Below are 22,249 nucleotides of genomic sequence, written 5' to 3'. Positions count from 1 at the left end.
TAACTTCCCCGATACCATCATTAATAGAATTCACCACGAATGCATGAGAATGTCTGGAGGCGCCCCAAATGAAAAGATTTTGCTTACAATTATTTTGCCAAGGAACACCGTAGGGCAGGGCAGGAGCAGAGGACTAAAAATCAAGGTTGCCTACTGGTTGTAACTACTTTTTGGTTGATTAATCACCTGCTCTGCAGCCTATCAACCTGATCAATGAATCAATTCCATTGATTTAAGTATTATTGGAACTTCAATATACCAATTACCAAAGCTTCGATCAGGCGTCACTTGGTTAAAGAATCTCTGGCTTAGGGTTTTGTGTGTGTGTTGACAGACAGGTCCATCATTTCATTGGTCAGATCTTCAATTTAACCGACATGTAATGAAAACCTCGTTGTAGGTTTTGAGATGTTGAAATAAGATCTGAAGAAGAGTCCATAGCTTAGTGGGCAGAGGCGATGCTTAGCATTCCGGAGGTCCCAGGTTCATTCACAAGTATCTGCAGGTGAAAGGACCAGGTAGCAGGTGAAGCCGAGGGAGAATCTGGTCCAGCACTCTGTTCCCAAAAGTGACCAGATGAATTGGGATTTAGAACCTAAGAGGAGCCTGTTGGATGAGGCCAGTGGCCTGTCTAGTTTAGCATCCTGTTCCCTAAATGTTGTTTAGTCGTTTAGTCGTGTCTGACTCTTCGTGACCCCATGGACCAGCGCACACCAGGCACTCCTGTCTTCCACTGCCTCCCGCAGTTTGGTCAGACTCATGTTGGTAGCTTCGAGAACACTGTCCAACCATCTCGTCCTCTGTCGTCCCCTTCTCCTTGTGCCCTCCATCTTTCCCAACACCAGGGTCTTTTCCAGGGAGTCTTCTCTTCTCATGAGGTGGCCAAAATATTGGAGCCTCAGCTTCAGGATCTGTCCTTCCAGTGAGCACTCAGGGCTGATTTCCTTAAAAATGAAAATTGATCTTCTTGCAGTCCATGGGACTCTCAAGAGTCTCCTCCAGCACCACAATTCAAAAGCATCAATTCTTCGGCGATCAGCCTTCTTTATGGTCCAGCTCTCACTTCCATACATCACTACTGGGAAAACCATAGCTTTAACTATATGGACCTTTGTCGGCAAAGTTAAATCTATGGTTTTCCCAGTAGTGGTGTATGGAAGTGAGAGCTGGACCATAAAGAAGGCTGATCACCAAAGAATTGATGCTTTTGATGCCAATAGGAAGCCCATAAGCAGAACCTGAATCCCTAGCCTTCAGAGACACACTGTCTCCGACAGTGGAGGTAGGACTTTGGTCGCACCATGACCATTAGGCAGTGTTTAGCCTTGCCCTCCATGAATTTGTCTACTCTTCTTTTAAAATTTGGGGGTGCTTCTGGAGCCAGCTCTTGGGTAGCCTTTGTGGCTAGAAGTGCCTTTAACCAACTGTGGCTGGTTTGAAAGCTATGGCTGGACCAGGAAAGCCTTCCCACGGTAGTTTGTGTGTTGGTTGCTTCAAGACTGGGTTACAGCAATGTGCTTCATGTGGGGCTTCCACGGTGCTTTATTCAGAAGCTGCAGTTAGTGCAGAATGCTGCAGCACAATTGCTGACAGATGCGAGGCCTCATCAGCATAGAACCCCTGCGATCAGACATAGGCACCATCTTGCCAATTTGCTACCGGGCCAGGTTCAAGGTGTTGCTATTCGCATATAAAGCCCTTGGGGCCAGTTTACCTACGAGATCGCCTTACCTCACATGTGCCCACTTGACCTGCTTCGATCAGCGGAATTGGCCCTATCACAAATGCCACATAATACCCGTTCCACATTTACAAGAACTCGGTTGTTTGCTGTGGCAGCGCCTACACACTTTGGAACACCCTGCCTATTGAGACCAAGCAGGCAGCTTCGCTGTATTCTTTTCCAGTGCCTGCTACAAACATTCCTGTTCAGACCAGCCTACCCAGATGCTTAGAAAGTTGAGGTGATTTTTTAGTATTTTAACTTTTTGTATGTTTTAAACTAGGGCTGTGGAATTTTCTTGATTTTACTGTTTTATCTTTTTGTAAACTGCTTTGAGGTGTTTGTTCCTCTTTGTTGAATGGCTCATAGTTCTAGTAATATGAAAGCCTTTTCTCAAAATGAGGAAACCCCCAAAATTCCGGCCTTTCCTCATTAGGGGAGTTTCTCCAACCCCTTGATCATTTTGGCTGCTCTTTTTGGAAAGCCTTTCCAGGTTTACAATATCCTTTTGTGGGGTAAAGCAACCGGAACCATACATTGTGTTCTAAGTGTGTTCTCATCCAAACAGCTCAGGTTCCAGCCAAGTCTGGGAAATGACTCCCATGGCCTTACAGAGAGCATAGAAATCCCAACTTTAAAAACTCAAGAAAAACCAGCAATGTGAGAAAAACTGAGTGTTGTGGGTTTCTTGAATCAAGAGAATATATGTGTCTCCAAAGCAATAGTGAGTGTTAATTCAAACCTGGTTTGGATTCAAGTTCTATCCTGTCTGAGAATATATCTCTGCAGTTTATTTTCAGAGCACTAAGGGATAGCTGCGGAAAGTTTTCTTCTTATTCCCAGAGTGCGACCTTTCTGTTCTGCGGCTGTCACTTAGGGAACTTTGCAAATGGTTGTCAGTGAAGCTGTTTCCTGGTGGGATTAGCTACCGCTGGGCATGAGTTTTTCCTTTCTTTTTTGAGTCCTTCATATCCAATCGTGTTAAGCAAAAGCCTTGCAGGGCGGAGGGGTGGATGGTGTGTGTGTTGCACAACAATAGCTTGAATTCTCCAAGCGTGAGTGGCTAATCCGTTTGGGGGAGAGGAGGGGAGATATTTGGGCCATCAGTAATCTGAAGGACAAATGAAACCTGACGGGTGAAGGGGCTGTGCTTGGACGTGACCATCTCAAACTACTTTTGAAGCGGTTCTGTCGCCACTCCTGGACAGCTTTCTCCTCTGATAGCTATTTATTTATTCACAGCAGGCGTAGGGAATCTGTGGCTCCCCAGACACCATCTCCCATTACCCAAACAGGACAAAATCAAGGTTTTGGCACCAACCTATAAGGCCCTCTATCGCTCAGGTCCAGTTTACATGAGAGATCACCTTGCCCCAGCCATACCTAGCACATCCCTGCATTCTACAGTAGAGTTTCTCCTGCACGTTCCCCAAATATCAGAAACCTGCTCCACAGTGGCTCAAAGCAGAGCTTTTGCTGCGACTTCTTCTGTCCTGTGGATACAACACGCGTCCACTATCTGCACTTTCCAGGAACAATTGAAGGCCTTTCTGTTCCAACATGCTTCCCCACCTGGAGGAATGGATCTCTGCCATGGGTGTTTACTTTGAATTGCTTTCAGATTTACTGGATGTTATTTTCTGTGTTGTTTTTATGATACGTTTGTCAACTGATTTGATAACGCGTGTAAGAGGCATAGCTGCCAAGTTTTCCCTTTTCTCGCGAGGAAGCCTATTCAGCATAAGGGAAAATCCCTTTAAAAAAGGGATAACTTGGCAGCTATGGTAAGAGGCGACCCATGAATTAAGAGATGATAATCAGCCTCAGCCAAGCAGGACTCAGGAGTGTTGGGAGTTGTAGTGCAGAAACACCTGCAGGGCCTTATCCTTGAACCACAAGAATTAGCTGAAGCAAGCTGTGAACATTAAGTACTTCTGCCTTCTCTTTTCCACCTGTGGGAAGTAGGCCAGAAAGATTCCAATGCTGGTTTTAAATTCACCAGAGTTATCCACCAAGTCCAAACTTGGCAAGTTGTTGGTTTGTTTAAGCTATGGCGAGAGTGAGCAACCCATGAACTGAAACCATGGTTTCAGATCCGTGCTTGTTCTCATGAAATCATAGTTTAAACAAGCCAGAGTTTCCCCAAATTTTGTAACATTGAGGCCCACCATGGCTCGTTCTTGTCTGGATGTTAAGCTTACAAAAGCAAACAGTAAAACAAAAATGGCCCTTGTAAACAAAAACGTTTTTGCTGCTCCAAATATAAGAAGCAAGAGAGACAGACAGGTCTCCCTTGGGAGAATGTTCCTCACACTTTAGGGGTCACAACTGGGGAGCCCCTCTCTTTGCTGTCCACCTGCCACTCTTTTGATAGTGCAGGGACTTTTTCGCCCCTCTCCCACTCAACAGTCCATGCCACCGAGTATTCTCAGTCCTGATTGGACTGTTTGGGAGGTGTTCCCCAATTGCTCCATATATATATATATATATATATATATATATATATATATATATATATATAATGTTTTATTAAATTTTTCAAAAAATACAACAATACAAAACAATAGAGACAAAAACAGAAAAAACAAAAACAGAAGAACAACAAATACATATAAAACACAAAATGCTCCTGTTCTTGCCTGTCTCGCACAGTTTTGGGGTAAATAAATAATTGGTGAGTTCCAAATCAAAGTTTATTGCATTAGCCATATAGCCATAGCAGATATAAAAGATCAAACAGGCAACTGTTGCACAACAACATAGAATACAACAAATATAACATTAAATATAAAATCCAGCTGAGTGCGACTGGTAAGGTAAAAGACAAAGCAAGGCGTGTCAACTGTGAGGATAACAGGGGTTTACATACCGTGTTTCCCCCTTTTTAATACGTAGTCAGAAAGTAAGCCATAGCAGGCTTTTTAAGCATTTGTGCAGATTAAACACCCCCTGAAAATAAGCCATACCTCCGCACAGCAGCGCCGCTCGCCTCGAGGCAGCGGGACCCAGCAGCAGCGTCGTCCTTGTCCTCCCGCTGTTGCTGCTGCTGCTGCCGGGCCAGGCAGAGGTGAGGCCGCTGCTCGCCCCTGTGGGCTGCACCACTGGAGTGATGGACGGCGGCGGGAGCGCTGCTGGCTCCTTCCGCGACGCTGGAGTGTCATGGGCTGCATGGCCCAAGGCAGAGTGGTGACGGGAGGCCCGCAGGCCCTTCCGCACCACCGGGGCGACACACGGCGGGAGCGCTGCTGGCCCCTTCTGCGCCGCCAGAGCGCCCGGCGAGGAGGCCTGCCGCCCCGGCGCCCAGAACCAGCAGCGGCAGAGCGGAGCGCTCCGCAGCGCCGATCGGGCGGAGCGCCGATCGGGCGGAGCGCTCCACAGCGGCGATCGGGCGGAGCACTCCGCAGCCCCAATCGGGCGGAGTGCTCCACAGCGCCGATCGGGCGGAGCACCGAGCCAGCGACCTGGCCTCTTCCTGCCTGCCGCCCCGGCGCCCAGAACCAGCAGCGGCAGAGCGGAGCGCTCCGCAGCCCCGATCGGGCGGAGCGCTCCGCAGCCCCGATCGGGCGGAGCGCTCCGCAGCCCCGATCGGACGGAGCGCTCCGCAGCCCCGATCGGACGGAGCGCTCCGCAGCCCCGATCGGGCGGAGCGCTCCACAGTGCCGATCGGGCGGAGCACTCCACAGCGCCGATCGGGCGGAGCACCGAGCCAGCGACCTGGCCTCTTCCTGCCTGCCGCCCGCCGCCCAGAACCAGCAGCGGCAGAGCGGAGCGCTCCGCAGCGCCGATCGGACGGAGCGCTCCGCAGCCCCGATCGGACGGAGCGCTCCGCAGCCCCGATCGGGCGGAGCGCTCCGCAGCCCCGATCGGGCGGAGCACTCCACAGCGCCGATCGGGTGGAGCACCGAGCCAGCGACCTGGCCTCTTCCTGCCTGCCGCCCGCCGCCCAGAACCAGCAGCGGCAGAGCGGAGCGCTCCGCAGCCCCGATCGGACGGAGCGCTCCGCAGCCCCGATCGGGCGGAGCACTCCACAGCACCGATCGGGTGGAGCACCGAGCCAGCGACCTGGCCTCTTCCTGCCTGCCGCCCGCCGCCCAGAACCAGCAGCGGCAGAGCGGAGCGCTCCGCAGCCCCGATCGGACGGAGCGCTCCACAGCCCCGATCGGACGGAGCGCTCCACAGCGCCGATCGGGCGGAGCACCGAGCCAGCGGCCTGGCCTCTTCATGGCCCGGCTGAGGAGGCCTGCCGCCCCACCGCCCGGAACCATAGATACCATAAAAACATAATAACAATAAGACATCCCCTGAAAATAAGACACCGTGTGTTTTTTTGAGGAAAAAAAGTTATAAGACGGTGTCTTAAAAAAGGGGAAACACGGTAGGACTAGGGCTGGGCAAGTTAGCCAAAAAGGTGGCCCTGAGTTTCAGGGCCTGTAAAATGTAGATGGCCACATTGCGTGAAACCAGGGGGTTGGCGTCCACCAATAGGTACTTCATGCGGTCGATGTCCCATGTGATGGTCGTCGGGATTAAAGAGAGAAGCCTGGATCTAACTGAGGCATATAAAGGTAAAGGGACCCCTGACCATTAGGTCCAGTCGTGACCGACTCTGGGGTTGCGCGCTCATCTCGCATTATTGGCCGAGGGAGCCGGCGTATAGCTTCCAGGTCATGTGGCCAGCATGACAAAGCCGCTTCTGGCAAACCAGAGCAGCACATGGAAACGCCGTTTACCTTCCCACTGTAGCGGTTCCTATTTATCTACTTGCATTTTGACGTGCTTTCGAACTGCTAGGTTGGCAGGAGCTGGGACCGAGCAACGGGAGCTCACCCCGTCACAGGGATTCGAACCACCGACCTTCTGATCAGCAAGCCCTAGGCTCAGTGGTTTAACCACAATGCCACCTGGGTCCCCCTGAGGCATATAAAGGACAGTAAAAGAAAAAGTGTATATAGTCCTCAATCTTTCTCTCATTACTTCTGCCGGTAAGGGCTGTAAAGGCTTGTTTAACTAGTCGGGAGTTTTGAATTTCTGCAAGGGATTTGTAGTAGATAATTATCCTGGTATGGGCTTTAGCTACTATAGGTGGTAATCCCAATTCTAGTCTCAATTGGGCGGCCTTGGACCCATTAGGGAGGCCCAAGATCTTTCTTGCCAGGAGATTTTGCAGAGACTCCAGACGCTGGAGTACATTCATGTTCCATCCCCATATTTCCACCCCGTATAACAGCATTGGGGGTACTTTGCTGATGTAGATCTTTCTGGTCGGCACCACCAGTTGACCACCATTTCCGAAGAAAAAATTCAAATTGGTGAGTTTGTGATCAGAGAGCGAGTTCATGCTTAATAGTACATACAGTATAGGATGTATCTGCAGCAAGTCCTCTCGAATGCCGTACCTTGCTAGTTTAAATGTGATGAATTGATTTCAAAGCCAGATGATTAATCAGCAACAACAACAAACAATCTTGAATTGGTCGATAACTCTCGTATTAACCTTTTCCCAGGCAGTCTTTTATGGGGAGTGCAGGTGTGATTTGCTGGGTTGCCCCTGCGTGGAACAATCTTGATACAGAACAAGTAGCTCCTGATAATGTAGGAAGAGGATGTGTTTCTTGATGAGTGGATTCCCCCCCTCCTGAAGGATTTTCCTTGTCCTCCTGAGCGATGCAAATGACAGCAAGCGGTTGCTGCAGACGCCCCTTAAAACACACACACCTTTGAGCCTGCTGATATTTCACCCACTTGCCACTAGGTGTCAGAATTTTTCCATTAAGGCAGCCTTGGGTTGAGACATGGGGGGGGGGGGGGAGAGAGAGAGCGAGAGAGAGAAATCCTCTAATTAGACATTTTCTGAATCATCTTCCCTGGCACACCTTGCCATTAAAGTGTCTTTACTAGACAGAAATAGGTGAAGGCTTGTATAGGAAGAGTTGTGCACGATGGTGAGAGGTTGTGCACGATGGTGAGAGGTGCTTGATGTTTGGGTGCCTCTGCAAATGGGCCTCGGGGATTGAATGGTCTTGAGAACAGGCGTGTCAGAGCAAAGCAAGCTGGGCAGCTGAGCTGTGTGAAGGAGCACGTAGGGACAATGGGCATGTGATGCTCTGAAACCATGATTTCATTTGCAAGTTGGACCTGCAACCACCACAGCAACAAAAACTGCGGTATATCCCAATGTGCACCCGCAACCACAATCATTCAGGGTGTCAAATGTCCATCCATCCACTCCTGGAAATTTCATAAACTCCAAGAGACTCAAGAAGGCCATTATATCTGCCTACCTCCAATTTCTTTTCCAGCTTGTGCTCAGCATCCCATGGCTGTGTGTTAGAGGACACCGAGCATGCTCAGCACTTGTTGGGTTCTTTGGGGAGGGTATTTTTTTTTTTTGGAGGGGGGAGATTAATAGAGCATTCTTGCAAACTTTAGAGCTTCCTCCTCCACCTTCCCCGGATATCCCTCTCTTCGTTTCTCAACATCCTATTGTCACAGACGCATGAGTTCGCTGACAGAAGGAGCTATGGAAACCCACAGCCTCAAAGTATGGTGACAGCCATGAGCTTAGATTGCTTTGCAAGCAGAGTATACAAATTAATGGAGGTTATTAATGGAGAAACAGCTGTAGCGAAGGCTTGTCTATTCAGACACTCCACTGTGGTTAGCGGAAACCATACTGTCCAAGTCTATAGCAAAATGGTTTCTGATTCTGATTTGCTGGAATTGCAAACAGTGGTTTGGCTAAATACTATACTTAAAACCTTTAACCATGTTTTGCTGTCTGAATTACAGCGTTGTGTGTTTGATGTCTGCATTACAGCGTTGGGTTCTTGTCTGAGCACTCTGTCCATGGCTGCCAACCATGATGGCTATGATAACTCTCTGAGAACCAGTTGTTGAGAAGGCTGTAGCCTTCACGTTCTGCTTGTGGGGGCCATTGTGGAAACTAGATGTTGGACTGGATGGGCCTTTTGGTCAGATCAAGAATGGCAGCTCCCAATGCTGAGGTTCCACTGTCCATGGAGGGAGCTGGTCATCCGTCTGGTGGGACCACAAGCAAGTAACGTGGCCTTTGGCAGAACAAGGTTCTGAAGCAGCCCTCCCTCAACCCGGTGGACTACAACTGCCATCATCCTGGCTACATGATACCTCTAGATACAGGGACAGCCCGGGGCTGATTGGAGTCCCAAACATCGCCTGGTTAGTTAGACGCACAACCCCCATGGTGGGTTTCGATCTAGTCTTCATGGGAGTCCCATTTCAGCCTCTGTGAGCCTATGGCTTAACAAAACCACAAATAGACCAATTCATAGAGGATATGTCAATCAATGGCTGTTGGCCACAGTAGCTTTGTGGAACTTCCAGGTCAAGCGAGTAGTAATGACAGTTGTCGCAGTGGGGGCAGACTATTGTCCTTCATGTCTTGGTTGTGGACTTCCTGGGTGCATTTGGTTGGCCATTGATGGGGGCAGGAATTTTGAACTTTCTCTACCTTCCGTCTGTTCTGTCTCTTCTTAGGAGCATCCTGAAGGAAAAGTGAGATGGAAGCATAATATATATGTGTCTTAAATTGTATTCATTTGGGAATGTCCCTCACCCCAATGCACTACACTTTGTGTAACTCCCAAGGTGTTAGGCATAACTTCCATGTGTTTCAATTGTACACAAGGTTGCAGCCTTCATTACAGTGGTACCTCGCGAGACGAATGCCTCGGGCAATGAAAAACTCGCTAGACGAAAGTGTCTAGCGATTATTTGTTGCCTCGCAAGACAAAGCTTTCTATGGCCACGTCTCACGTGACGATTTTTCTTTTGTCGCTTTTTTTGCCGTCTGCCGTTTGTTTCTGCAGGACGAAAATTTTCGTAAGACACGACCCGCGGAACGAATTATTTTCGTCTTGCGAGGTACCACTTACCACTGCTAAATCACCTTTAATCTGTGATGTGTATGTATGTGTGTGCCCACCCCAAACCCACTCACCCATACATCTGTGTGCTAGACATGTGCGAAACCCACTCACCCATACACCTGTGTGCTAGACAGAGGGTACATGTGCGAAAACACACACACACACATACACACCCATAATATAGGTTGCGTATTATGTATCTCTCTCTGCCTCTCCCTTGCACATGCAATTCCGCGCTGCTGTTGTTACCCAGGGAGGCAAATGACATCCCAGCACAGAACCCTAATCACAGTTTGGAACATGAGAAATAATGATTGCTTCTGATCGGAGGTCGTGAATAATTCATTGGGTTTGATTTTCCCCATCCCGTCCAGTGATACCTTTCAGGCCAAATGGGTTTCTACAGGAGAATAATGGTTCCACTTCTTATGGAAATCCTGTGGCACACATCATTTCGCCAACACAAAAAAACAGTTAAATTAGACTCTTCGCATCTTCGAGTGAGAAAGAGATGCTCCCTCTCTCCCTCCCCTCCCTCCCGCTTCCTCCTTTTTGCCGTGGAGGCAGAGACCAAGAGCCGATCTGAGGAAACGCAAGCATCCTTTCCCCCTCCTCCCCAAGGGCACTTCCTCGTGGCACTTCCATTGTGGACTCGGTGCTGCCGGTGTGCGCAAGCTTTTTGCAACATTCACACAACATTGCCCTCGTCAGAATGCCGCCCTGTGTTCCTGCCCCATTACCGCCCGCCCCCCGTTTAATCCATATTTACCATTTCTGCATTTTATTTATTTATTTACTGGATTCCGTCCCCTTCCCCCGCCTGGACCAAAACATCACATCTGGATTAAATGACACGGGACAGCATTTTGATGAGGATGCCACCCTGCACGGACGCTGTGGGGGCACAGAATCCTCAATAAACAGCCGTGTGCAACCGTGCCTTATATTTGCAGCCGGAAGGGAAGCTTGCTACAGACTGGACTGGGGCCTCCTCTAGAGAGGCCAGCCCTGACTCTCCTGCTGCTGCTGCTCCTCCTCGTCTTATTCGTTCATTCATCTGTATAACAACTAAGGCAGGCCCTCTAGGTTTCTCCTTCCTGTCCTTCAGGACTCTTCCCAGGCCATACCCCTTTCCGTGTCCATGCTCTGTTCCACGTCACCCTATCAAGTGCCGTTTCCTGGCTGGAAAGTGCCAGCAGGCTGTGATCATGCCTGCCTGGGTAGAGAAATGTGTGCACATAAAAGCTTCTGCCTTCTGCATCGGTGCAGGGTAGTCTGCTGTACACAAGAGCCATGTCTGTTGCTCCGCCCACTTTTTCATCTGGCTCCGCCCAGCGCTGGCATGGTGCCCCCAGGAGGTTGCCTGTGATGGAATGTGGCCCTTAGCCTGAAAAATGCAACCCGCACCTAATCTAAGCATATTCTGGGTGTGATGTGGTGGCTTCCTCTAGAAGCAGTGTTCTTTCAAACTGCGACCTCACCGGGAACCCCCACCCCCCATAAGAGCAATCCTAAAAACATCCACTTGTGGAAGGACCGTAGCTTTGCGGAAGACCATCTGCTCTGCAGGCAGGTTCAATCCCTGGCACGGACAGGTTGGGCTAGGAATGTCTTCATTCTGAACCCCCTTCCAATCCATGTAGACTATACTGAACTAGGTGGACCCAGTGGTGTGACACAGCATGAGGAAGTTTCCTATGTTCCTACCCAGTTCCATTGGACTGACTCTTGACTTAAGTGTGCTTTGGATTAGAACAGGCATCCCCAAACTTCGGCCCTCCAGATGTTTTGGACTACAATTCCCATCATCCCTGACCACTGGTCCTGTTAGCTAGGGATCATGGGAGTTGTAGGCCAAAACATCTGGAGGGCCGCAGTTTGGGGATGCCTGGATTAGAACTTTAGGTTGCAACGCTCTGCCCGCTTTCCTGGGAATAAGCCCCATTAGGAGAAGATCGCCTCTTAAGCAGGCTGGTCTTTCCCGGGGGAAGAAGGGGTGTAAGGTCGTGGTTCAGCCTAGGACTGGAAACTCCCAGGTTCAAATACCCAGTTGGCCAAGAAAGACGCTGGCTGGGTATCAGAGACTTCAGCTGCTAGGGTGTTACTTTTAATGTAAATAACTTACATACGGATGAAATTTTGGGTTTTGTGTATCGCTTCTGCCCCTCGGTGCTGATGTAGTTATATGTGCTACCGGTAGTTACAGGTAGGTAGCCGTGTTGGTCTGAGTCGAAGCAAAATAAAAAAATTCCTTCAGTAGCACCTTAAAGACCAACTAAGTTTTTATTTTGGTATGAGCTTTCGTGTGCATGCAAACTTCTTCAGATACCAATGTGCTGTTATATGTGCTGTTATTGTTATTTCTGTTGTCTGGCATTTGACTGTAATAAAGATTGAACTTGTCTGGGTGACTTTGTCCCAGAAGCCTGGCTTTGCACAGGGCTGTTCTGAGAATAAAATGGGAGTGTTGCAAGGCAGGGGAGGAATATACTGATGGCTCACGAAGCATCACAGTTCAGCACTAGAGCATGCAGCGAGGCCCCAGGTTCTATCCCCAGCATCTCCAGGTAAGGTTGGAAGAGGCTGCCTGCCTGAAAGCCTCAAGAGTTGCTGCCGGTCAAGTGTTGATGGTGCTGAGCTAGGTGGACTCTGGACAAGGCAGCTTCCTAGGTTCATGATAAGTCGTGATGGTGATGAAGATTTTTTTAAAAAATTACTAATAGCCTCTCTCAATTGCAGATTGGCATGGTGGCCTGGCGAATGACTCTCAAGAGCCCCGAGTATCCAGATGGGAGGGACATCATCGTCATTAGCAATGACATCACCTACCGGATCGGGTCCTTTGGGCCCCAAGAAGACCTGCTCTTCCTTCGGGCATCGGAGCTGGCTCGGCAGCTGGGCATCCCCCGGATCTACGTGGCAGCCAACAGCGGCGCCAGGATCGGATTGGCCGAGGAGATCCGCCACATGTTCCACGTCGCCTGGGAAGACCCTGCTGACCCGTACAAAGTAAGGGCTCTGGCCATGCCAGAACTGTGTGTGTAGCGTCTCTGCCATGTTGGTAGAGGCTCCCATTATGTGGGAGGAAAAGAGGTTTGAATGAAAGAGTGCAGCTTTTGAAAGTTGGCGACTGATGCACCGAGGAAGCCCGCATGGTGTAGTGGTTAGAGTAGCAGATTCAGATTCAGACCAAGGTTTAAATCCCAAACCTGGTCACTTGGGTCAAAAGCAGGGGTAGCCGACAAGGTAGGACTTCAGGGCAGAACTTTGGCAGTTAGTTCAGGTGGCTAGAGCGTGGTGCTGAAAAATGCCAAGGTCGTGGATTTGGTCCCCACATATGGGTCACCTACATATTCCTCCTGCATTGCATGGGGTTCAACTAGATGACCCTTGGGGTCCCTTCCCATTCTACAGTTCTGTGATTCAAGCCAAGGGCTTCGCTCAGCAGAAAGAGCAGAAGGGGGCTGCAAACTGCAGTAGGGCTGGCTAACCACATTTTGAAGCAGCACATGCTGTCGTCTCAAGAGGAACCCCTGCACACCATAAGATCATTGTTAACAAAATTCCCTAACTGCACCCCTGCCTGCAGGCTTACGGTGAGGATAAAATGGAAGTTGGGGCAGTGTTAGGAAAAAGGGGGAGCAGGGTTTGGGGTATGAAGGGACAACTTTGATAAAGGACACTATCAGGTACAAATATGTATCCTGCTACTTTTATATTTACATATTTACCTTGCAAAACGTTGTGTTCTTTTTCTGTTTTGGACTTATGTGGGTTTGGTGTGAGAATGAGGGAACTTCTCTGATGGGGTTTTCATTTGCTCTCCTTTTCTCTCTTTTGCCCACCCAACCATCCCCGCTTCCCCAAACAGGGATTCAAGTATCTTTACCTAACTCCCCAGGATTATAAGAGAGTCAGTGCTTTGAACTCAGTACATTGTGAGCATGTGGAGGACGAAGGAGAATCTAGGTAACTGTGTGTGCTCGTTATTTCCTAAAGCATGGAAGCTGGCTTTTATTTTTAATCTGTTTTGCGTTACAACTTCATTTGATCATACCACATTTTTGCACGCCAGGTGTATGGCATTGACAAGCTGGGGAGGATGGTTGCTGTTATGTTTACACTGTGAGAAAAAGAGGATTTCCCCAGTTGAATGAACCTAGGAAGCTGCCTTACACCGAGTCAGTGTGTTGGTAAATTTAGCCCAGTATTGTCTACACTGACTGACAGCAGCTTCTCGAGTTTCGAGATACTGGGGATTCTTCTGGGAAGCGTTTGTCTCCAAGAGCCCTGACATTTTATAAAGGTGTGATCTTTCTTTCTTTCTTTCTTTCTTTCTTTCTTTCTTTCTTTCTTTCTTTCTTTCTTTCTTTCTTTCTTTCTTTCTTTCTTTCTTTCTTTCTTTCCCTCCCTCCCTCCCTCCCTCCCTCCCTCCCTCCCTCCCTCCCTCTGGGATTCGCCCAATCAGGTATAAAATTACAGATATTATTGGGAAGGAAGAAGGACTTGGAACTGAGAACTTGCGGGGATCTGGCATGATCGCTGGAGAATCATCACTGGCGTATGAAGATATTATCACTATCAGCCTGGTAATCCACAGTTGTGTGTGTTTGTCGGTGTGTTTTGGGAATGGCAAAAAAAGAGGCCTGCATTGATGTAGAGAGATTGTGGATAGGCTGGGCTGCTTCTGGGCCAGTTGTTTAGTATTCTAGGGTCGTTTGACGTTGGCACTGCTCAGATGACCCCATTTCTTATAGTTACTAGAACTAGAAGCTTAAATGTTGGAAGATTCAGGACAGACAAAAAACAAAGTGCTTCTTCACAGGGTGCAAAGTAAGCTGTTGAATTCGCTCCTCCACTCTCTCAAGTACTTCTGAGTAATTCCCTCCTCTGAGTACCAGTTGCTGGGAATCACAGGCGGGGAGAGCACTGTTGCCTGTGGGTCCTGCTTGCAGGCTTTCCAGAGGAGATGTCTGCTTGGTGAGAACAGGATGCTGAACTAGCAAGGCTACTGGCCTGATTGATCTAGCAGGTCCCTTCTTACATTCTTATGGATCACTCCCTCCCCAAGCTAAGGCATCCCAGTGGAAAAAGCAACAGAGACTGGACAATGCCCATCCTTTAAAACACATCCCGACTGCTCTTTAACATTTACCTGCAGGCCTGGCCCTGTGCTAGGGGAATGAGCTACGGAAATAGATGATGGGAGAATTATATGGGGCCACTTGCAGTGGTTGGTGGTAACAGAGTTAAACAGAGCCAGTAACTCAAGTTTTGGGAGAACGTGGCGGAGGTGCAAAACTGTATGTGTTTTGCACTGGGATGGAGTGGAAGGCTTATCCTAGCACCTTGTGAGAAGCTGTAGTTGACCCACCTCCACCCACCGGTCTTCTGAATGCTCATCCTTGATTGCAGGGTTTCGAATCCACAGAGTTGCTCTACTGATTTGTAGCCCTCCACTCTCTTCCCAAAAAGCCCTGTCGGTAATACATGGCTTTAACAGCAGAGGTATAGATGGGGATGACATTTTCGGTCCCAGTTTTCCCAATGCAGAGATGCAGCCGGACTGTCAACTCTTGGAGGAAGGAGGCAAGGAGTAGTTCACGCGGAGACCCAGTGGGCAGCCTCCTTCCTCTGTGAATGGACAGGTCTGCTTTTGGTCTGCACTGGGAGTACCGGAATTGAATGATTGGATTGCTCAGCTACAGAGGGTGCTACTGGCAGGACCCAGACAAAGAACAGTGCTCGTGGAGAGACACAGTCTAGCCCTGTGGAACTGAAACAGGTACAAATTTCTGTCTTCAGGTGACGTGCCGCGCAATTGGAATCGGGGCTTACCTTGTCCGGTTGGGGCAGAGAACAATCCAAGTGGAAAATTCACATATCATCCTAACCGGAGCTGGAGCCCTCAACAAAGTAAGTCTCTCTTTTGCTTTAGTTTGCAAATACGAGTTTTTGTTTTGTCGGTGGGGTCACTTGTCATAGCTTGGTGTACTTTGGACTCTTATTGGCTAGCCCCTTTGTTTTATTTGGCCTAGAGGGCCTGGCTGAGGTTGTTGGGTAGCGAAGGCCACCACTTTGCAGCGGAGATCCTTGTCTGGCTTGGCCCACTGAAGGCCTCTTGGGAGCAATGGGGTTGTTTACCTATTGACGATGAAGGGCATTCCCTGAATGGGATGAGGCCTCCCATTGGTTGAATCGAGCAGTTTTTTTGGTCTTGTATATGCAGAGTGATTATCATAAAGCAGCACAAAAAATGTTTTAAAGAGTCGGTAAGTTTTGACAAAACAAAAGCAAAGTTTTGTTTCCAGGATTGTCTGTTATGGACTGTTGCGGGCATGTTGCTGAGCCCACTTTAAATCCTGCACTCTTATCCAGGGTATTTTGTAAGAATACTAATTAAGACACTTTGGGGATTTACACTTAAGGCAGGGGGTTGCTAGTGGGCACATCTGGAAGCTTGGCAAAAGTCCCACAGGCTCCAGCTACATGATGGGGGAGAGTCTGAGCCAGTGCAAACAGGAACTGGTCTGGAAGAGCAAATAGGCTGTTGTGCATTGCCGGTGCCCATGGGCGCTGTGTTGATGACCCCTTGGCTTTAGGGGTCAGAGGCAACTGCGTGGGACTTTCCCACTCCTCCCAGTTAGCATGCACTGGAGGAATTCACTCTTATTATTTATTAAATTTATTAGTCACTTTTTTTTTGCCAAAGCGACTTACAGAAGAAACAACTTACAAACCCCCCTTAACATACATACATTAAAACTTGGGGGAGGAGGGCATTAAAACATCCCACCTACTGTAAAAGGTCGTAGATAGTTAAAAGCCAAAGGCTTGGTTTTAAAAGGAAGGTTTTTGCCTGGTACCTGAAGATCTATAGTAATGGATCCAGACAAGCATTGCTGGGGAGAGCATGGCACAAATGGGGAGCCACCAGTGAAAAGGCCAGTTCTCTCTCTCCCCCCCCCCCCCCACTCTCCAGACCTCCCACGGAAGCAGGCACCTGAAGAATTAACCTGTTTACTTTGCTGCCGAAGGTGGCGGTCTCACCTGGGTAAATGTTGCACTCCTGACCTCCTTTGCATGGCAACAACATCCTGGCTAGTTTTCGGCGAGCCACTCTAGTTGAGAGCAGGATACATTTTAGCACATTGACTCACTAAATCTGTGTCTCTCCTACTTTTCATCAACGATTTTGAAAGCCCTCCCAAAAATGATGATGAAAGTGAGCTACACGCCAAGGAATTCAGGGGTAAAACCTTAACCTCTGCCAATGAAATCACTAGGAAGCTTTCAGCTAGACAGACAATTTTCTTGCTTCCAAAATGGGGAGAACAATGCTAATCTCACTGGGTAGATTTGTAAGGATTGTGGTAGCATAAAGCACTTTAGCATTTAGGAAAAGCACTATGTAGATGCTTGTTAATGCTGTGGTCTCATTTTACCATAACTGGTAAGGTGGCGTTGCGGTTAGGGCAGGCTTCCCCAATCTAGCACCCTCCAGATGTTTTTGACTACAACTCCCATCAGCCCCAGCCAACCTGGCCAGGGATGATGGAACTTGGAGGGAACCAGCTTGGGAAAATCCAAGTTAAAGTATCAGATTGGAATATGAAACACATAGGTTCAAACCCATGCTCAGCCATAAAGTAACTCTTCTCTCAGTCTGTCCTGTCTTGCTGAGTAGGTTGGGAAGATAACATAGGTGGGCTCGAAACTCTGTATACTGCCCGGCAAGGGTGCATAAAATATTGGGGGGGGGCCAGGTAAGCCCTGCCTTGCACCATCCATCACAAGACATACACCACTTGAATGGCAATGCCCATCAACTGCGGGGGGGGGATCACCTCAAATATTTTATGGGAGGGGGGGGAAAGGGACCTCGGCCCCTAAGAGTTGGCTCCTATGCTGCCCTGACTCAGACAAAATTCAGTAATGTTTCCTACCCTATAGTAAGGGTGGGGTACATTTTTTTTCACCCTGAGGGCCACATTCCCTTCCAGACAACTTTCCAGGGGCCACATGCTAGTGGTGGGTGGAGCCAGAGGCAAGAGTGGGCAGAGTGACGCATGTCAATTTTACCTTTGTGCAGGAGGGTAGTTTTTGCCCCCCACCCCCACCTTCCCACCTTCCCAGCATCTGTCCATTGAAGCCTGAAGTCCCCCAGCCTGGCTCTACAGTAAAGGAGTAATGGGAGTGTAGCCTTATCAACTACCAAGGGTCCTTTTAGTTACGCTCAGGCAGGACAGAGATAGTCAATAATGACACCGGGGTTGAATTCAGAGAAAGAATTTAATTCTTATTAATAAGAGACTCAAGGTGATCAGCTCACGACAAGAGTAGAGAAACACAAATTGCAAAGCTTCTTATACACTTCTTTGGGCCCCTTTCCCCCTCCTCTGTAAATGTGCGCACGCAAGGGGGTCACGCACGCAAGGGGGTCACAAGTACATATAAGGATCTTCCTGTGTCCGGTCTTATGCATAACCACATGCTGACTCAGGCAGCCTTGACTATCTTGCTGCTCTTTGCGTCAGACTGCTAGCATCAGACAAGACAGTCATCTGGCCTTGATAGCTTAGCTGAGCATCCTGATTTGTTTACATTACCCTTTGGCACACAGAGAGAGGCAAAGAAAAAAAGCATTTTAAGCAAGTCATCCCAGGGATATTGGGGGGGGGGGGCTAAGCCATACACTCACAATTATACAATGCAGGCAATGCAAACTATAGGATCAGATCTAGCTCAATAACACAATTGGCAAATCTCTCTCTACAGGAGTAAAGGTAATGTAGCCGTTGTGCAACTCCAAGCCCTGCTTCCGTTAATTTAGGCCCGTGTGCCTTTCCTTGCTGGCTCTGCAGTTGCTGTTTCTCCAGCATAACTCCCCTTCCCTAAGAAGCAAAAGAGCAGAGGAGATTGGGGGGGGGCAGCTTTTCCGAGGCCTGCCTGCTGTGTGCACCTGAATGAATTGTCCTCTGGGGACCAAATTGCCCCAACCCCAAACCCATCCCACTTTAGATTTTAAACAGGGTTGGAAGCAGGAGTCAAAGGCCGAGGCTCTTAAATCACCCACACCACCCAGGCAGCAGCTGTTTGAGATTTATGCTTGAGAGGTTGCTTCTTGTGTGCAGAAGAGGGAAACAATTTGCCCTTGAGTTACGGACAGAGGGAGGGAGAGAGCGAGAGAGCTGTGGTGGCAGGGGGGGGATCGAGGAAGAGATGTCACTTTTTTTATTTCCCCCCTCCCTCCCCTTTGGGCAGCAATCTAATCCCGGAGATTTGCAGCCTAGTGGTGGCATGCAGGCTGGCAGATGCTGCCATTACTGTCGTGGTGTCCGAGTTCTCCAGCCCTCTTGCAAACGGCTAACCTGAGCACTTGAAAAATTGTGGCCTTTGGAACATCAGCTGCCCAGTCTTAGGCACACACAAGCAAGCAAGCAAGCTTGCCGCTTAGGTAATTGGGGTGGGGTGTTGGAGAGCATTGCTTGGCATCAGGCCAACTGCATGTGTCACGACCTAAGCAGCACCAGTTAAAGGGTCTTTGGGCAGCAGACCCAGGAAATATCGCAAGAGACTCAGGACATTGGCATCCATAGGCTATTTTTGGGGGGGACAAGTGGAATACTGAAAGGGGCTGCAGGATAGTTTTTCAGTCAAACAAAGAAACAAGAAGAATTATGTCTGTACATTTTGCCTCATAGGTTCTGCAAATGCTGGGAAGTTGTTTTTTTTAAAAATGAAGGCTAGGAATCTAGGGATTATGGTTCAACCCCCCCGTGGATGACCATAATCAGAGGTTGTCCTTCCTCACCACAAAATTCTCTCTCCTCCATGTATCAATGTAAGTTTCATTACACATGATTGCAATTTTGAATTGTTATAAGCCGTCCTTGGTAATGCAAAGAAAATAAATAGCCCCGTAATGTAATTGCATGCAGCCACAGAGATGGTGTCAGAGACATTGGCACGCTGAAGTGGGGGTGGTGAAAAAATGGCTATGGTTATCCAGCGCACAGTCTCAAAACATTTTTCTGCCTGAGGCAGAAGAGTAAAGGGGGCCTCCCTCACCAAATAACAGTGAGGGGCAGGCAAATCCGTTGGTTTCTCTCAATTTCTCATTTTTCCAATCTTAAAGTTTGGCTTGCTGGTTTTCCACATACCTTCGTCTTATTATTATTATTTTTAATGTTGGGTGGAAGTTCCTGAATCGTACATACGTGTGTGTGTGTGTGTGTGTGTGTGTGTGTTTTATAGCAAATCCTCTTTCTCAGTCTCCATTGCTGCATTTCATTGGTGGGGAACCTTTGGCCCTTGGATCTAATTTGGCCCCAGAGGTCATTTCCCCCAAACTATGCCCTCCTCCCCAACACTTGACATCATACATCAGGTATGGGACAGGGAAAGATGCAGCTGGGATCAGGTGAACTAGGGAGTTTCCCGTTGGCACCAGTGAGGGCCCTCTGAATGTCGTTGGACTCTCCATCTTTGGAGCATCTCAACTCAATAAAGTCCTCACACAGAATCAGGCAAGGCCAAGAAGCCTCCTCTGAATACACATTCATTTGTTTAGTGGGGAGTGCCTGGTGTTGCCCAGGATTTTTAGAAACCAAAGTCACACCAAGGTGACGTTTTGGTCCGCCATTTTTATTGAAAATGGCAGACTTTGCATAGCTGCCAAGTTATCCCCTTTTTAAAGGGATTTTCCATTATGCTGAATAGGCTTCCTCGCGAGAAAAGGGAAAACTTGGCAGCTATGAGACTTTGGGCAGTGATATCTGGAGAGGCATCTGAACCTATGCCCAAAAGTGGGCGAAGTTACACCAAAGTCATGTTTCAGTCCGCCATCTTGAATCAGAATGGTGCCCAGTGTCCAACAGTGACCAAGATCGCCATCCACACCTCAGGAATCCTCCCGTTGAATTTGGTGATGATATCTTGAGAGGCATCCGGACACATAGAGAACAAGTGGACTGGACCACTTTCATATCAGAGTTTATTTTTACATTTATATTCCACCTGTTCTCCAAGAATAACAGCACAAGATAGTGAAATTCCAGTGAGTTTCATGACTGAGCAGGGATTTGAACCCTGGTCTCCCAGGTCCTGGTGCCACACTGGCAATGCAGGATCACAGTTCTTCTGGGCTCCAAATTTCTAGATTTTGAGTTTCCAAGTTGAAGAGTAAGATTGGGGGTTGAAATTGAAGGACAGGAGATATGGAGTTAATGTGAGCTGGAAGAGGAGAGAACAGTGGACTTGGAAGAAGCACAAAGATGTAAATAGGACAGGAAAATGGCAAACAATCCGTCCCTTTTAGCCATGCCTTGCTGCTTCATTCGATCGCAGAACCTACAGGTCTTGTTGGACTTGGGGGCGGATCCGCAGTATACATTTGAAGCACATTCAACGCGCATGACCCCCACCCCCACCCCGAACTGTAGTTCCCCTTCACAGAGCTATAATCCTTAGCACTCCTAACAAACTACAGTCCCCAGGGTTTCGAGTGGGAAGCAATGTACTTTTTAAATGTACACTGAATGCTAAATGGATGGTGTGGATCTCCCATCAGCACAGCTAGGGATGATGGGAGTTGTAGTCCACCTGGGACCCAGGTGGCGCTGTGGGTTAAACCACTGAGCCTAGGGCTTGCTGATCAGAAGGTCGGCGGTTCGAATCCCTGTGACAGGGTGAGCTCCCGTTGCTCGGTCCCAGCTCCTGCCAACCTAGCGGTTCGAAAGCACGTCAAAATGCAAGTAGATAAATAGGAACCGCTACAGCGGGAAGGTAAACGGCGTTTCCGTGTGCTGCTCTGGTTTGCCAGAAGCGGCTTTGTCATGCTGGCCACATGACCTGGAAGCTATATGCCGGCTCCCTCGGCCAATAATGCGAAATGAGCGCGCAACCCCAGAGTCGGTCACGACTGGACCTAATGGTTAGGGTCCCTTTACCTTTACCATTTGGAGGGAGACCAGTTTCTGTAGCCCTCATATAAAGGCGGGGTGGTATTGGGATCCCCGGACAGTGTGACTCATAACCTCCACCCTACTCTTTGTCTTTCCCATTGAGCATCCATGGGGCTCATGGAGGAGTCTAACCAGGCCTGTTTCTGTCTCATGAGCATCTCTCTCTCTCTCTCCCTCTCCCTCTCTCTCTCTCTCTCTCTCTCTCTCTCTCTCTCTCTCTCTCTGTGTGTGTGTGTGTGTGTTGTCTCTGTGGGTGCACCGCATCAAGCCTGTTGACCCTCATCCCTCTTTCTCCCACCCAGCCCCTCCCGGCTGAAAATTGAAATAATGATAATGCTCGTCTCCCAACTGCATCAAAGTATCAGCACATCAAAAGCCAGGAGGCATGAAATGCAAATGGAAGAGTGATGGCAGATGGATGGCGCATGATCGCCTGATGCCCAATGAATTTTAAAAGATGACGGTGTGCACATGAGGGGAGAGGGAGAGAGAGAGAGAGAGAGAGAAGGAGAGGCTCTGAAATAAACACGTTATCCCAGCAATAGTTTGTGTGTGTGTGTGTGTGTGTGTGTTCTCGCTGCTCACTCCTGACAATATTTTTTCACACTTCGCTGAACATCCACTCTATCTTGTCTCTCTCCCCCCCCCTCTCT

The 22,249-nt window shown here is 48.8% G+C and overlaps 1 protein-coding gene across 7 annotated transcripts in view; it reads left to right on the top strand.

Annotated features, from left to right (window-relative positions):
- The window catches only part of ACACA (acetyl-CoA carboxylase alpha), a 204,110-nt gene that overhangs the window by 114,846 nt on the left and 67,015 nt on the right, over nt 1-22,249 (top strand). For all 7 annotated transcript variants that reach the window (XM_060268325.1, XM_060268328.1, XM_060268326.1 and 4 more), the window contains 4 exons: nt 12,370-12,639; nt 13,502-13,599; nt 14,099-14,219; nt 15,436-15,546. In XM_060268325.1, the coding sequence (XP_060124308.1) occupies nt 12,370-12,639; nt 13,502-13,599; nt 14,099-14,219; nt 15,436-15,546 (600 nt within the window). The remainder of the gene's footprint in view (nt 1-12,369; nt 12,640-13,501; nt 13,600-14,098; nt 14,220-15,435; nt 15,547-22,249) is intronic.

This window comes from Zootoca vivipara, chromosome 15 (assembly GCF_963506605.1).
Source record: "Zootoca vivipara chromosome 15, rZooViv1.1, whole genome shotgun sequence".
Taxonomy (NCBI): domain Eukaryota; kingdom Metazoa; phylum Chordata; class Lepidosauria; order Squamata; family Lacertidae; genus Zootoca; species Zootoca vivipara.
The sequence above is the reverse complement of the archived record's forward strand: the minus strand, read 5'-3'. Positions and strand labels throughout refer to the sequence as shown.